The following is a 17175-nucleotide window of genomic DNA, read 5'->3' on the forward strand; positions in this document are numbered from 1 at the left end:
TGATAAACAACCACTTCATAGAGTTTCGACCCTTAGTCTGGATGCTAGAGTTCGGGAATTTGCAAATGTACTGAATGACGAAAAGTTGTTAGCTTAGCTTGGTGGCGAGGATTTGATCGTTCTTGAGGCGCCTCTTGTCTATCTATGCTGTACATGAGTACAGAATCATCCTCGGAGACCCATGGGCAGATCGCGGAGGCAAGGGAAAGTCAAAACGGGCGATAGAAAATGGCGACGAAGAAAAACATAGTAGGGCGAGAAGAGCCCCTGGGGACAAGTTCTTACCAGACCAGTTCCAAACAGCAGAGGTAATCCTCAATTCTGATTGGTGCCAGAAATTCTTTGTGTTTTTCTGGCCAATCAGAGGTCAGCAGGCCGTGAAGTCGTTTCGTGTCTTCTTACACGGAAATCACTTGATCGCCATACTCGCCTTGGTTCGTTTGGCAAGGTTTTGCTCGAGGAGAAAAGTCTCAATCACAACACAAAATATACAGGGAATCGTTCGGAATATCGGCGGAGAAATACGCTGGACCTTTCGCAGGTATTGGTACAGTAGCGTATTTCCAAGTGTGCGAGATTTGTTTAAAGATGTCCTCACCGATTCACTTAATAAAATAGCAGCGATTACTTTTGATCTGACAATTATTTTTATTCTGCCCCCTTATCCTGGTCTAGGTATTTCTAGAAATCTTGCATGAATTGCGGTGGCAATAACTTTTGCTAATCTCGAGAAATTCTTGATCGCACGGGCCACACGCAGCACGACTTTATTTCAATGCGCGCCAAATTAAATTCAACGCTATCGAGCTCGTGTTCTCTTCACGATATGAGACTGATTTAGCAACAGAACAGGAACGTGAGTGGCGACGTCGCAAAAGGCTGGAATCAATCTGGAAAAAAAAAGTCGTCATTTGCCATTTCAGCAAAGCACTTGTTGAAAAGGAGACATCCCCTTTATCCTTTGACACCGAGGCAAGATGCAGAAACTGCTTGTCACAGTGACATGGAAAAAGGTTATAGCATTCCCTTTGAAAAGGTACCAATTAAGCCAATTCCACCATCCTCGGTGATGTATTGTCCTGGTGAGTTAAAAAATCACCATGAGGAAAGCACCCAAACACCAAAATCAAGTTGCCACTGCTTTCCAAAATCAAGCAAAGGAATATCTGTCAAGGTATACACAATTCCAATAATTCTGTATACATACACACACTGTATGTTGATGTAGAAACACATGTTTTATTATACTGACAGAGAACTAAAAAGTGAAATTTGCCATTGTTGTAATGGCATATCCTTAAGTTTCAAGTTTTTTGCAAATTACTTAGTTTAACTTTTTACAAAAGATGCCATATCCTTATCCTTTAGGAGGCTCAAAACAGATGTTCAGCCAAGTGCTCCAGCTTATTGTCACACATGCCACCTGAGTCGCTTCAGAGGATCATTAATGAATCAAGATTAATACAACCAGAAATAGTTTGTTAGATTTTGGTCAGGTTTATCTCAAAATTTCGTCCAGCATCCTTCCCTGATTTGTTTGGAAACAAGTGAGAAGCGTTATTTTGCATTCTTCCAGTGGAATTTTTTTCATCTTTCAGCTTTTTCATAAATATTTCAAATTCTTCTTCAGTTTAAATAAAGTTTCTTTCTCACATCATGTGCTGGGTCACAGAATTATGATATGGTTTCAAAATCTAAAAAACAAAATACTGCTCACTGAATTGGTTTTCGAGATACTTTTCAAGCAGCAAGTTTTTAGAGGGCCTTTGAGCAGCAATGTACCATTACCATAGCAGCAGTTGGGACCCAGCAAACATCCTTTAAAACATTGCCTCACAATAGTATTACACAGGTATGAAGCTGTAGCCCTTTTGTAAAGATTGGAGTTATCTTTTTCCCATTCCTTAAACTGAGAAAATAATTTCTCTTTTCATCAGTGACCACATTTCTGTCATTCTGTAGAGTGCTCTTTACCTCTTCGAACAATTGCCTATCTAGATTAATGCTACAGTGACATTTTGCATTTTGCCTGAGTATAATATTTATGCTGATTTCAAAACCCAAGCAGCTGGATACAGTTGAACAACAACAATAATAGTAATAATAATAATAATAACGATAATACTACTACTACTACTACTACTACTACTACTACTACTACTAATAATAATAATAATAATTATTATTATTATTATTATTATTATCATTATTATTATCATTATCATTAATATCATTGTTGTCGTTGTTCAACATACTTGTACTATAGAAAGAGTATGCTGTTTCCTTCTTCCTGTGGGAAATATGAAAATAGTACATAAATCAGTTACTAAATGGTTCATTTTTTGAGGTTCTATTTTGTTTCCCTAAACTGAAATATTGTGCTACTTTTTCTGATGTGTCCAATAAAGCTGACAAATTAATAAAAAATATTGAACGAATGTGAATTAATTATTAAAAGTTGTCACATTTTTGGGATCTTTGATGTAAAGAGAAATATCAAGGTTAAGATTTTATATTTGCAGAGGTACAACTCAGATTATGTACTACATGGATCCAAACTCGTTTTACTATTGGAGAAGATTTCTTTCAGCATTGTTTTAGAAACCTCAGGACTCCGTTATTGTTATTATTGTCGAACACACAGCACACCTTTGTATGAAATATGAAATAGCAAACACGAATTTCCTTAGAGCAAAATTAATGTTGCTTGAAAACATTAAGGGACCATTCATTATTTATCGGAGGGGGGGGGGGGGCTGGGTGATTTTAGGGGTTGACCTGAAATTTTAGCCACTAAAAAAGGGGGGGTCCTGGAGTAATTGCTGAGTTATGGAGGGGGGCCTTGAAATTTTCAAAAGGTCAATGTTTTAAATGGAGAAGTTAACATTTTTGTATATGGTATTACTTAAAACACTACTAAAAACCTAGCATAATTATACATATATTTACAGCAATGCAACAGCAACAGAACTATTATTAAATTGTATAGTTGTTACCCCAGTTCTACAATGGATCAAGAAACCTCAAAATGTATATTAAAATCTACTACAGATGTATGTTATTAAGTGGTTGAACTCTTCTGCGAAATAAAGAAAACCATATAAGAGAAATGTGACATTCTAGATGTATATGTACAGTAAATGTGAACATTGGACAAAATTAAGCGTATCACCTGTCACACGTGCCGATCAAACACTGGACAAGTGCAATCTTTGGTTACCGCCTGGCCGATATGTGATGAAGACACAGACGCCACCAGTGATGACTCGGAGGAAGAAATTATAGAAGAATTTGGCAGGTCAGATGACACATCGGATGGCGAGCTACACCCCCAGTTAACCACCACACACAGCGGAAGAGTGGCAGGCTCACGGAGAAATGTGTTTATTTAACAGTAAGCTAAATTTAGTGATTATGTTAAATCGTATTTTATAGCTGCTATTTTATTAGGTGCATTGAATCGGTGAGGACATCTTTAAACAAATCTCGCACACTTGGAAATACGCTACTGTACCAATACCTGCGAAAGGTCCAGCGTATTTCTCCGCCGATATTCCGAACGATTCCCTGTATATTTTGTGTTGTGATTGAGACTTTTCTCCTCGAGCAAAACCTTGCCAAACGAACCAAGGCGAGTATGGCGATCAAGTGATTTCCGTGTAAGAAGACACGAAACGACTTCACGGCCTGCTGACCTCTGATTGGCCAGAAAAACACAAAGAATTTCTGGCACCAATCAGAATTGAGGATTACCTCTGCTGTTTGGAACTGGTCTGGTAAGAACTTGTCCCCAGGGGCTCTTCTCGCCCTACTATGTTTTTCTTCGTCGCCATTTTCTATCGCCCGTTTTGACTTTCCCTTGCCTCCGCGATCTGCCCATGGGTCTCCGAGGATGGTACAGAATATGCAAAAGGAGAAGCCGTTCCTGAAGATGAAAAGCCACATCGTCTAGAAGGTATTGCCTTGGCGGATCTTGTGACGCTTAAAGAGGAGTCGCGCACGAATAGCGGGGGAGAGCTACCTACATTTAAGCTAGCAGACCAAGCGAAGATGAATACCAATCGCCTGCAGCAGCTAGGGATGGAGAACACCGCAAGACCAAACAGTTCACGCCTTAAAGAACGCCTAATTGCTCATGTCCCTAATCTCCAACCTTACAATAAGGGATTCGATGTTTATTTGGCATTTGGAGAGAACGTTGGGAATGCACTTCACAAGGTCCATAGAGAAGATTTTGATGATAAGGCCATACACCTTGTGAAGGCAGCTGCGATTGTCCATAAAGACGTAATTGCAAATAAGTATTCATTTAATGGGTCTTTCGAACGAGACTGTCAACTGTGTTCTATCCCAGCATCCTTGTTGTCCTTTGTTAACATGATCCTGTATGGTCCAAATATCAACTCTGAAGAGGGTAGTTTTTCAAAAGGACAGGCTGCTCTTACCATCCCACAGCTAGTACAGTAATATGCGTCGCCGTGAAAGAGACGTTAAGAGGGAAAGGCGAAATAAATCTCGAGAGTCTCCTGTTCCACTCTATGGTGGACTATCTGTACATGACAAGACACGCAGCCGTGATCTTGTAGAAATCTTACATAAACTAGGAATCTCTATTTCGTATGATAGGCTACTGAGCATCTCCACGGATCTTGGAAATTAAGTGTGTCGCCGGTACCGGCAAGAAGGTGCAGTGTGTCTGTCTAATCTTCGTCTGGGTCTCTTTACAACAGCTGCCGTGGACAATAGTGATCATAATCCGAGCTCAACAACATCAAAAGACTCCTTCCACGGCACGGGGATATCGTCGTTCTAGCATCCATCGGCAGTTACGCCGAAGTTCAACAGGCCCTCCATCGATATCTGATAAAGGAAACTAGCCCCTCCCTCCTTATTCTCTTGTCTTCAGGCTCTAACTACTCCCAAGAATGCAGTCCCAGCCAACTGTGAAGTCATTATTATGGACGGAGCAGCATTGGTAAACATGCTTAAGCCCACGGGGAAAGAGAAAACCCTTTCCGAATGTGCCTCAAATACGTATATTCCTTATGTCACCGCTCAGCTTCAACATGTGAAACGCATTGGTATTGTCTGGGACGAATACGTGGAGAACAGCTTGAAAGCGACAACTCGGAACAAACGTGGATCTGGAGTACGACAACCAGTCGCAGCTAATAATAAGCTTCCAAGAAACTGGAAAGAATTCCTTCGTGAAGATCGGAACAAGCAGGAGCTCTTTAGATTCCTATCGCAATGCGCTACTTCTGTTAACTCGGGTCAGTGACAGATCATCTCTACGTATGCAAGAGGCGTACTTACGAGCCTTCCACGAGATGACACCTCCCGCCTGGCACCATCTTCACATGAAGAAGACGACACAAGAATGTTTCTCCATGCTGCTGATGCTATCCAATCCGGCTTCAACAAGATCATTGTTCGTAGTGTGGATACAGATGTCTTAGTACTGGCCGTGGCTCTGGTACAGAAGTTACAGGCGCTTGCTTCAGAGAGCATCCTACTCTGGGTGGCATAAGGTACAGGGGAACATCTCCGCTACCTTGCAACCCACGAGATTGCCAACACATTTACTAACAACGCTGCACTTGCCCTACCTGCATTCCACGCATTCACGGGATGCGATACGGTGTGCTGCTTCTATGGAAAAGCAAGAAGACCACGCTGGACACCTGGAAGCGTTTTCCAGAAGTCACTTCTGTGTGTATCGCCTTGTCCAGAGCTCAAGCAGAAATAGCCGAAGAGTGGATGTCAACCCTTGAACGCTTAGTTGTTTTAATATATGATAGAACAAGCAGTTCTTCATCTGTAAACGAAGCCAGAAAGCAGTTGTTTACCCGTAAGGCTCGAAATTTCAACGCCCTTACTCCGACGCGAGATTCATTACTCGAACATGTCAAGCGTGCTGCATACTGTACCAGGCTGGCCACATCTGGGGAAAAGCCCTCGTGCTAACCAACATCAGTATTCCTAGCCCACAAGATTGGGGATGGATATCGGAAAGAGGCGAGTGTCGGCCTTTCTGGACAACACTGTCGGAAATCACAAAGTCATGCCAAGAGCTAGTAAAGTGCAGCTGTAAGAAGGATTGTAGAGGAGGCTGTGGCTGTCAGAAGGTTAGCCTAAGATGTACAGCTATGTGCAAGTGTGCTGAAGAGTGTGAAAAGCGTTAAAGCCAATCTAAGACTTTTGTGATTATGAACACTGGTCTCCGAACGAAGAGTAGAGTAAATTTTGTAAGTAATCAATGAGACATTACGTACCTGTTCTTCTTTGAATTCTTATACCGTATTATAGTCCAAGAAGATTGAAGTTTAGAAGTGAATCTTGACCATAGAAACAGTAATTTATGTGTATACCACGAGAGTAAAGATAAAAGTAAAGAACATCAGCTAGTAAAAATGAATTTTGGACCCATTTCTTCGATACTTCTGACTCTGGTACTTTTACTTCCGGTCTACTGGCAGTCATCTTGAATTTGTATCTTCTCAACTGTTCAAAATGGCAGACGTTTTAAAACTCCCCTTTAAATGGCCCTCAACAGGGGTTTTTGGCGATAGCACCATATCCTACCTATTTAAGCGCCGTGAAAAGTGTCATCATGCCAATTTTCGTGCTTTTAACAGAAAGTGAACAATTCAAGCACATATCTGCGCTACAACTAGAATGATGGCAAGACTGGACATCGAAGGCTTTTTCTTGGAAATTGACCCTAATCTGATAAAGTTTGCTTCAAATACTTTTGAACTATCGCGCGCAAAAGTTTCAACTGTTTGCTTAACGGCTGCCAAACTCCAACAAACTTCAAAGCCGTAAGGAAGCCATCGATCGGAGAAAACCTTGTTGCGAAACGAGAGTTTAACAACCCCATGGACAAACACGCCGTGAAAGTAGTGAAGGGCAATGAAACGGTCGGCCATTTGCCTCGCGAGTTCTTCCGAATAGCTTGGCATTTTCTTGCACGTAATGGAGGAATCAGTGTCGAGGCCTATACACGAGTTTTTACGGTATATATATACCCCTTTATCCCGAAATGGGAATAACACAAGTTTACAAAGAAAAGGTAAATCGTAAGGGAAGGTACGTACGTTTTTTATTAGGGGGGTGGGCCGGGGTATTTTAGAATTTTTTTGCCAAAAAAGTCGTATCCCTCCCACTTCCTGGAATGTAATAATGCATGACCCTTCAAAATACCCAAAAAAAAACCGGAAGTGGAAATAACAAACTGGAAGTGTTACTCATACATGTATAACCACGTTCATCTGCGCACAAAGTAGTTAATTGCGCGGCGTGTGATTGTACGGTGAAAACCAATTAAAAACGTACCTTCCCTAAGTACACAATATAATATGGGGATTACAAGATTGTATCTGATATATTGTCTTTCCTTCTCCTCTTGTCCCCTCTTCTTCTCGTATGCATTGACTCTCTTCTCATTCACTTTTTCACAGGTTTCACAAATCAGCTGTCTCCATTCACTTCGGTTCTCTACCTTTGTTTTCCATTGGTCAAGTGCATCACCGCATTTCAGCGCACTTTCACGCATGTCTTATATCTAAGTTTAGGACGACCAACTGGACGTGTTCCTTCCGCTAATTCACCATACAATAAGGATTTCACTGGACAATCATTTTCCATTCTGGTTCCATTCTAAACACTTTCGATAATGTTTAAGCCTAAGGTTGACCTTTTTGTAAAGGTTTGGGTTGTTTCAGTTAACTTATAGTAAAACAATGACCTGTAACCCTAACCTGGAACCTGCTGTGTATGATAAAGCTTGGTCTGTTTCTTTGAGACAGGACAATAAGTGGTCAACTTCATTCCAAATTGTAACTCTTACAATTATCATCGTCAAGATCAGTTTACAGTTACCTTAACACCTCCTTTCAGATTTTCAAGACAGTCAGCTGCCAATTCATGTTTATGGTTCTCCAAGCAAAGTCTTCCCAACTCAATTAGTAGAGGTATCCTGAAAGGAATTCAAGTTGGGAAAATTGCTGTTCTGTTGGCCATTTAAAAACAGAAACTGATCGCAATAAAAAAAACGTTAAAACAAAATCCCTCATATCTTAAAATCCAGAATAAGAAAGAGTACATCAGCAAGGTGTAGAGTACATGTACAAGACAGTACAGTCCGTGGTACCTGTGTTGGGGGGAAAGAGTATACAGCCTTTACAGACCCATGGACTAAACTAGCAGACATAATCCAAGCAAACATTAGCACAGTAAACCTCCCTTTTCAAGAATCAGCTCTATCACTCACTAGTCAACTCTGATCATGGGGACTCACTAGTTATCTATATGTGTATGAATTCTCACCTGTCATTGCTACCAACAATGTGTGGTGAACTGGCTTTGCTTGTGCTGGTACCAGCTGACAAGGCTGTGCTGGCGCGATCAGTAGCATCCACACCTTTCACTATCGATTTGTAAATCTTATTCAGCTCAAGTTCTAGGTCCACTTTCTCGTCTGCTTCAACCAACCTAACGATAAAATAACAAACAGCGACTTCTCTATAAACACTGTAAGTATATCATCAACAAAAAGGCATTTGGACCATCAAAGCAATGACTTGAGCTAATTGTAAGTTCTCAATACTTCTTTGCAAACCAATTCATTTTCTTTCGATGTTCCACGAACATTCTTAAAATACATGTAGATTAAAGAGGTGTTTGGATTACTCTACAGAAATGGAGATTCTGTTGACAAAAATCTCTTCAATTTGTGGTTCAATGTAGGGTAGCCAAGACATTCAACTATACTGAAAAGTGCTTGCGACAGATGTTGACATGCATTATGGGTATTAAATGATTCTCAGTTTTAGCTGCACATCAACAGTACTGTAACAAGAGAAGGAGGCAGTGTGGCCCAGTGGCCCAGTGGTTAGGGTGCTTGCCTTGAGATCCAGAGATCCCGGGTTCAAGACCCACTCTGACCACTAGTTGAATTTGTTCCTGGTAGTCCCTGGTGCAACTTCCCAGCTGCACTTGTAAATAGCCAACTGGTTTGCCTCCGGCCAGTTGGGATTCTTAACAGTTGTTGTTGTTGTGTTCTGTTGTTTCGTTGATTGTTTCATTTGGCCCTGAAAAGCCCCTATGGGGAGCGGTCAATTAAGTATTTATCTTTATCTTTACCTTTAAGAGAAAACCTATAATTTATAATATCATAATTATAGTGAGAGACTCAAACACAACATTCAAAAACTGAAACTTACGTTCTTAGCCTCTGAATTTTGTAAAATATATACAGTTCATTTGATGCCCTGGCTTCTTTTGATGCTTTAGAGAGGTCAATCAGGCGATGACGAACCTTAACAGACAACAACAGCATAAAATTAATAACATTTACAAATTATGCAGATAATCTAAGTGCCTATCACCTGAATGGACTTTTCCACTTTTTCTGAAATCATCCCAAATATATTGTTGTTTTTAGAACCTTTTTCTTGAAAACTCACATTTTTATTCACTTTGAAAGATGGGAAAGTGGTCACAGTTTGATCCATGACTGAGCAATGAAAAGGAATGGTATCGATACCAGATTGATGTCACAAATAATTACTTTGCATCGCTGTTTTCAAAGAACTATCATGATGCAAAGCAGTTTGTGGCGTCAACCCAGCATTAAACCCATTCATCTTGATTGCATGGCCATAGATCAAATTACAACCATTTCTCTACTTTTAGAAGCTTCTAAAACAGTGACTTTGAAGGACAGGGTTCAGTAAGAAATTATAGTGTTATACAAGTGAAAAGAATTGTTGAGCAGAAAGGATTTTTTGAGGTGATATCATAAATTTTAATTTAGAAACAGCCATGAAAACCTCCATATCAATACAGTGACAATATTATTAATAAGCCAAACACATATCAATAATTTTGCAGTTAATTAGTTATACTCTTCTTAGTAAGTAAACTGAAATGTATGAGATCAAAATGACCACAGACCAGTTGGCTCGGCACTACCATGCAGGTGGTCACGGGATCAAAATTCTAGCTGGACCAACACAGGGTCTTTAAATTACTGAGGAAAAAGTGCTGCCTTTGTGACGACATCTGCAAATGGTTAGACTCATCATAGGACCTGCGTCACAACACTTGTTGATTAATTCTGTAGTGAAGTTAAAGTGTTGTGGACAGACTTCATTTCATTTGTTCATGGGTTGGGTGAGTTGGTTGAGATTGCTGATGGACTGATAGCAGCTGCCAGTGGCGCCTGGTCATTCGTATTACACTGATGTCCAATCTCACCCATAGTTTGATTACATTGATGGCAATGGTAATGAATTTCTATTTACATCAATGAAATCAACCCACCTGAAGTCCAAGAACTGTTGTGTAAAGTGAAGGGACGTTACTCTTCGTAAAGGCCAATGTAGCAATACTAATTTGTGTGGCATCGTCTTTGCGTCCAGCGTCCACATGACATTCAATGAGAGCACTGTAACAAGAGCAATAATTTCAAGACAGTCCTATGTACTGCATCCAGTCAGACAAGTTAAGGCTCACATAGGCCACCTTAGAAAATACCATAATACTCTTTGTTTGTCCCCCAAATTTTGCATAAGCATTCATTTGTTTTTGTTTTCTCGTGGGACCATTGTAAGTCCCAAGAGAAACTGGAAACAATGCATATGCAAAATTTGAAGGGACAAATAAAGAGTATTATGGTATTGTTCAAAGTGGTCTATTGTAACTGAGTTGAAAATACGACAAATAAAAATTATTAACAGTTATCTCCAGGTGGGATATAGACCGAGGCTTAAGACAACATGTAGGTATCTTACATATTTGTTAACAATTTCAGCACCAACAAAAAAGAGCTTCTGCTCGTTTATAATACACTGTAGCTTACATCATTAACTGAGCCCTCCAGCCATAATCCTTGTCATCAATGTCATCCAAAGCTTTCACAACTTGGTGAAGGCTTTTGGCCAAATACTGGCGATAATTGGGCTTGAGGAAAGGACGGCAAAACTGCCAGTACAACACTGAAGCATTGTAGACCAGGAAGTAGTACCTGTAAAAATCAGACCACTAATGAGTCGTTGTGACAGTTAATTACAGTCTCAAAAAAGTAGCCAACAAATCACTTTTTAGGAAGACCATTATTTGACTTGTCACCTAATCCCCATCAAAGGAAGGTTCAAAATGCGTGGCTTTACTTCATGTTCATCAGAATACTGCAGTTCTGCACAGCACACTTTCCTTGTCATGAAGAATACATGTAACTTACAATTTAAATGTTTTGAACAAACTAAAAAGTTTCAGGGTTATAATAATTCCTGCAAGGTGCAGGTGTACTAATAAAAATGGCCTATCTCTGCCATAGTGCAAATTATTTTTCTCCATTTACATGGGGGTTTGGGGGTGGGGGGGAACAATTTATTAGCCGTTTTCATATGGATACTTCAATTACTGTATGTTTAATTAAGAAGAATTTGGTTAGGGGGACAAAATTACTCAAGGCATGTCAATGCATTTTCTGGATTTAGTACTGGATACTGAAAGAGAGATATACGCAAGAAATAATAATACAAGCCCCAATTATAATGAACAAAACATACCTGGGGTTCTTCTTAGCAAAGTTAATTGCCCTCAACAAGTATTCGACAGCTTTGTCAAGCTGTTCCTGCAAACAATAATATAAAGAACTTTGCTGTTTTAAGTCACAAAACTGTGCAACATTTGAGAAGGATAAGGGATAGGCTCTCCCAGTAGTCCACTTTCTTTGCTTACATGTACATGTACTTATCAGGTTTAGCTGAGTAGGACAGTGAGAGGCTTTGAAAGATAGAGGTCCAGAGTTACATTGTTGATAACTTCAACTTCTTTTACAACTCAGAACCCCTAACTGAACCTTAGTTTATAAAAGTGCTCTAACAGAGGAAATTGCCATTAGCACTTGTGATGCTTAAGAACTGACCCAAATATAATCAATGCTAACTAAAGCGATTGTACTGTAGCTTTAACCCTTTGGCGTTCAAACCAGCCTAAACCGGCCAGACTTAGTATTTTACTCTGTCTAACGCCAGTTCGCCAATGGGGAACCCCTGGGAGTCAATGGTTAACCATGAGAGACATAGTTTTAGTGGATGAAAAAAAGGTAAATGTAGAGAGATAAAGACACCCAAAAGGTAGATTGGGTTGCAGTGCTATTTGATAGGAAATAAAATAAAGGGTTCCTCATATCAGTAATCCAGAATTTACCAATACGTACTATGTGCAAATCCTTGGCATAACAAACAATACTATTTGGCCCTGATTGGGCTGTAAAATAACTTGAATACATAGGAATTTTTGTTGCTTCTTTGGGAAAAAGAGCGGCGGCAGTCAAGATAAGATGATTGTACAAAAAAACTTAAGGCCACAGATTTCAGATTCACATTAAACCAAGACTTACTGGATTATTTGATGATGATGGTGCATTAAGCTGAGCTTGGCACAAATAAGCACGGCACAAAAATTGGTTGGACGGAGGAGTTTTGAGAAAAAACATCTTGATAGATTCCTCCATGATGCTCAACTGACCATGCTGTAATTTAAAGTGGAAAAAATACATTATACACCTGTATAATTTCACAAAAACTGACATGTAATCAGCTTGTTTGAGTAAACCAGACTTGTTAACCTTTTTGGCCAGTGTCGATTTGCAATTTCAACTCCTATGGTTACTGTATTAAATGTCAATGACTATTTTGTTGATAAGTAAATAATGGTGTAAAGAACCATTATTGGTGCATTTTTTTCACATGTGCTTCAACAGAAAGTGGCACTGATGCAGTTATGTTATGTGCACGCCTATCTTGCTAGTGGCCTTGTTTTAATATCGCCATCTTGCATTGCCTTGTTAGCTCACGTTCCTGTTAAATTAAAGACCTTGCAATTGATTTAGGTGTTCAGTTTGCTGACCTAACTAAGTGGCGTGGTTGTAGTGGCTTCCTGAACCCTACGGTCACATCAATTACTACGTAGCAAGCTCAAGAGACAAGACGTTCGCTGGTAAACCAATCATCCCATGCGTGTCAATAACCAAGTGGCTACAATGAGCACTCTCCAAGCACCAAAGCAGTGGTTCCTAATGAAGATGGAAACTGTAGAGTCCTTTGAGAACTGGTGGCAAAATTTAACTTACACGGTGCTGTTAGACAATAATTTTGCTCTCTTCCTTGTCGATAGTGCCATGTGGGGAAAGAGGACAAAGACAAAGCCCATAAGGGGCTTCCGAGATGATTGTGATTCAGTTCCCACAGGAATTAAAGCACCTCACAGCACAACAAAAGGTGAATTATTTCAAGCTAGTGCTCAGACCAAATGGCAAATTACTATCCAGTGTTTTCCCAAAATACAATAGTCAGGAATTCAACAACAACTGTGTAACTTAGCATACTATCCACCAGCACTACGGATTCCAGGTAACAGGTGCACATTTTCTAGACCTCGGCAATATTCGCTTGGAGCTTACCAAACCTCCAGAAAACCTCTATATCTATATCTACACCTACATGATATTTGTATATGTTCCAGCACTCGGCAAAGTCCCTTTTTGACTTCCATGTATGGTCATTTCTGCTGGGGTTTGATGCTGCAACCTCCCACAAGACAGCCCGATGCTCAACCAACTGAGCCATCTCTATCAGAGATTAATGGCATTTGTAGAGGATGTACTAGAGCTTCAGACTAACAAAATTTTCCACCATGGCGAGTCAATGACAGACAACAAGGAACTTACACCAACCCTAGAAAACTTATAGTGTTAATTAAAATTAACCTGGCTCAGGCTCGTGCACCCTGAGTCACCCACTCCAGCTCATCAAGCAACAGTATGGCACAGAGCTCCACTTGAGCTCCTTATGCCATCAACAAGGTGCCCAAGTGATCACTTTCTCAGTTCATGCAACTACCTGGTACATCCCTGACCAAGATCGCTACTACATGCTACACAGATTGTCGGCATTTTGGATGGGGATTGTGAAGAGACACCCATCGGGTATCCCCACACCTCACCTAAGAAGAAGACTTACATGTACACTACAAGACCACATCTGCCGTGTTTCGTGTCCATACGTGGATACATTTCATGGCCACACCCCAGTCCATATCTCCCACATCAGAGAACTTGGTGACTGCATAGAGTTTACCTCCCAATCCATACCTGGAGACGGTACAACCCTTGTCGAACAGCTCGCCCTCAACCACTTACGGCAGGCAACCACTGCACAACGTGCCAGGGTCGTATGTGCTCTCACAGACTCTACAATTGTCTGGCCTGGAGAGTTCATTAAAGTCAACCCACCCTGTGACGCCTCACCCAACTCCGAGTATGTCAGCAGCCCCCTCAACAGCTCCACATTATGTCACCTCCACAATGTCAATTCAGGCACAAAGATATGGTCCAAGCAGACCCTGACAACTTACTACCACCTGACCTCTGTACCAAGTTCCACGCACTACTAAGCGAGTACAACAAAGTCTTTGATCCCCAGATTCAGGGTTACCATGGCACCACCAATGCATTCAAAGTCAACATAGGCCCAGTGGAACCACTGCTAAAAAGGCCACCTCCCTCAATATGCAAGGGGGAAGAGTAGAGCTCCAGCAAAAGTTCAACAAGCTTGAACATCTTGGCGTTTTTAAGCATCCCAAGGAATTGTTGGCGTGTCAGTAGAAAAATCGAATATCTTAAACCCGTTGACTCGTATTTATCTTCCCACCCTGATGGTCTTGCAATTATCTGTGGAGATTTCAATGGTCCAAGCACTGGGCTTACTGAGCGACAAGTAAAACACGCCACAGGACTGACTCAGGTAGTGAAAGTCCTGACAAGAGACTCCAGCATTCTGGATTGGTGTTTCACCAACCGACCGAAGTTTTTCTTGGAACCTGTGCAATTGCCCAAAATAGGAAGGAGTGACCATTTTTCCATCTTACTTGAGTCATGCTATTCACAGGTCGAAAGTAAAACTCAAACTAAGGTGATCTACAAGCAAGATCTCAGAGATAGTAGACTACGTGACTTCAGAAACTGGATTACAAGACAGGACTGGTCTGAAGTTCTGAGTCTGTCAAGTGCTACTGAAAAATGTGACAAGTTCTACTCAATTATATCATCTGCTGTCACCTATTTTTTCCCTCTCCAGTGCGTTAAAATATCTGGTGATAAGCCATGGATAACAACTACTCTGAAAATTCTAATTTGTAAGCGCCAAAAGGCCTTACGTTTGTATGGTAACAGCTCCAATATTTTTAAACATCTACAAAACAAAGTGCAAAAAGTGGTAAAGCAGTGTAAAAGGTCCTACTACTCTAATAAGGTAGAGGCGCTAAAAGAGAGCAACGTAGCACGCTGGTGGAGGGAAATCAAAGGTTTGGGTGGAAGAAAACAGAATGATGAATGATTTCATCAGATGCTGGATGACAACATTCCTACTGTCGATGCACTAGCGGAACGGTTTGACACCTTTTTGTATGACCTAACGTCACACTTTATGCCCCTGCAGATAAAAAAAGAAAATCCAGTGGTCCTGATTGTATCCCTAGTAGGGTGCTGAAACTGTTTGCCTTCAAGTTGGCGCTTGTTATTACTGATTTGTACAATACATCGCTTGTGCAAGGCGTGGTCCCCAGTCAATTCAAGTCATCTCTGGTTGTTCCCATTCCCAGGACTACGCCTCCTAAAACAGTCAAAGAAGACCTGTGGCCGATAACTCTTACCTCTCAGTTGGCTAAAATTATGGAGGGTTTCACGCTCAAGCTCAACTTACTATATAAGCAGGTGGTGGACCAACTCAATAAGAAACAGTTTGCCGTCTGCGGCAAATCTACGACACACGCTCTAGTTTATTTAGTTTATTGTATTCTAGAGTATTTAGATAAGGGTGCTTGCTATGTTCGTCTTTTTCTAGCTGACTTTAGCAAAGTGGTTGATCTTGTGGATCACACGGTACTTATGTTAAAGCTTAGGTCTCTTGGGGTTCGTGATGCCATTATTGGGTGGAACGCAGATTTCCTCTCGCGCAAGTCACAACGGGTAAAAATTGGTGACGCTATTTCCCCCTGTGTTTTCTCTAATGGTGGCATCCCCCAAGGGACCAAACTTGCACCAATATTGTTTGCTGTGTTAGTTAACAAATTGGTAGCAGGTTGGTATACACGGGTGAAATATGTAGATGACCTTTAATTTCTGTTTTGGAGTGCATCTCTAGGTGTTCTCCTAGCTGCATCCCCTGCATTGTGAACGAAATAGCACAGTATGCATCAGACCACGGTATGCGCCTCAATGCGAAGAAATGTAAAGAGAGCATATTTAGTTTCCTGCAATATCAGCCCTTCCCGGCAACTCCCCTGTGTTTATCTGGTCGTGTAATTGAGAGGGTTGGTCACTATAAGTTGTTAGGTGTATTTATTTCTAGTGACCTTTCCTGGAATAAGCACTGTGAATATGTCCTTGCAAAAGCTAATAAGCGTTTATATGCATTGAGAGTGTTAAGGAAATGTGGCGTGGCCTGTCAGGATTTGGTTCAAGTATACTGTAGCCTGGTTAGATCAGTTATTGAATATGCAGCACTCATCTGGGCAGATGGTTTATCTGAGCAATTTAACCCTAGAATTGATACAAAAGAGGGCATTTAACATTATTTTCCCTGGGCTGCCATATAGTCAGGGAGCAAGTGTCGTAAAATTAAGTCCCGTGGGAAATTAATGCTTAAAGCAAGCCACTGGTCTAGATAATATTATGTTGAGGGAACCTTAGTGAACATGATAAATGTTGTCGGTAACTTTGTGACCCGCACCGACACGATTCACAGGGGATTAAAACACGTCTTATTCAATATTAGCATGGAAACGAGGCTAGATCTTAAGTCGTCTTTATTCCCTCTTATATGTCAATATTTCATCAACAAATTGTAAGAATAGCTTTACTCTAGCATTACACACATTTTTAGCTGGAAATTGTGATCATGTGACCTAAAGCATGAATACGAGTCTAAATCCAAAATGTGCCCTTTTTTTGTATCTTGTTTTAAAATATCACTACAAAAGTAAGTTATAATGAAGAAGAAACGTTTCATAGACTTTCTCACGTCTAAGACTGAAACCTTCTACCACTTTATCACTTGATTTAAGACATGAAAACGAGGCTATATCTCCTATCATCAATGA

The 17175-nt window shown here is 40.6% G+C and overlaps 1 protein-coding gene across 3 annotated transcripts in view; it reads right to left on the reverse strand.

Annotated features, from left to right (window-relative positions):
- The window catches only part of LOC138007347 (cilia- and flagella-associated protein 46-like), a 132082-nt gene that overhangs the window by 106783 nt on the left and 8124 nt on the right, over positions 1 to 17175 (reverse strand). For all 3 annotated transcript variants that reach the window (XM_068854178.1, XM_068854177.1, XM_068854176.1), the window contains exons 2-8: positions 12416 to 12547; positions 11580 to 11644; positions 10868 to 11032; positions 10330 to 10453; positions 9228 to 9322; positions 8332 to 8496; positions 7885 to 7981 (exon numbers count right to left, since the gene is read on the reverse strand). In XM_068854178.1, the coding sequence (XP_068710279.1) occupies positions 7885 to 7981; positions 8332 to 8496; positions 9228 to 9322; positions 10330 to 10453; positions 10868 to 11032; positions 11580 to 11644; positions 12416 to 12547 (843 nt within the window). The remainder of the gene's footprint in view (positions 1 to 7884; positions 7982 to 8331; positions 8497 to 9227; positions 9323 to 10329; positions 10454 to 10867; positions 11033 to 11579; positions 11645 to 12415; positions 12548 to 17175) is intronic.

The sequence above is a fragment of the Montipora foliosa genome, chromosome 6 (genome assembly GCF_036669935.1).
Source record: "Montipora foliosa isolate CH-2021 chromosome 6, ASM3666993v2, whole genome shotgun sequence".
Classification (NCBI taxonomy): Eukaryota; Metazoa; Cnidaria; class Anthozoa; order Scleractinia; family Acroporidae; genus Montipora; species Montipora foliosa.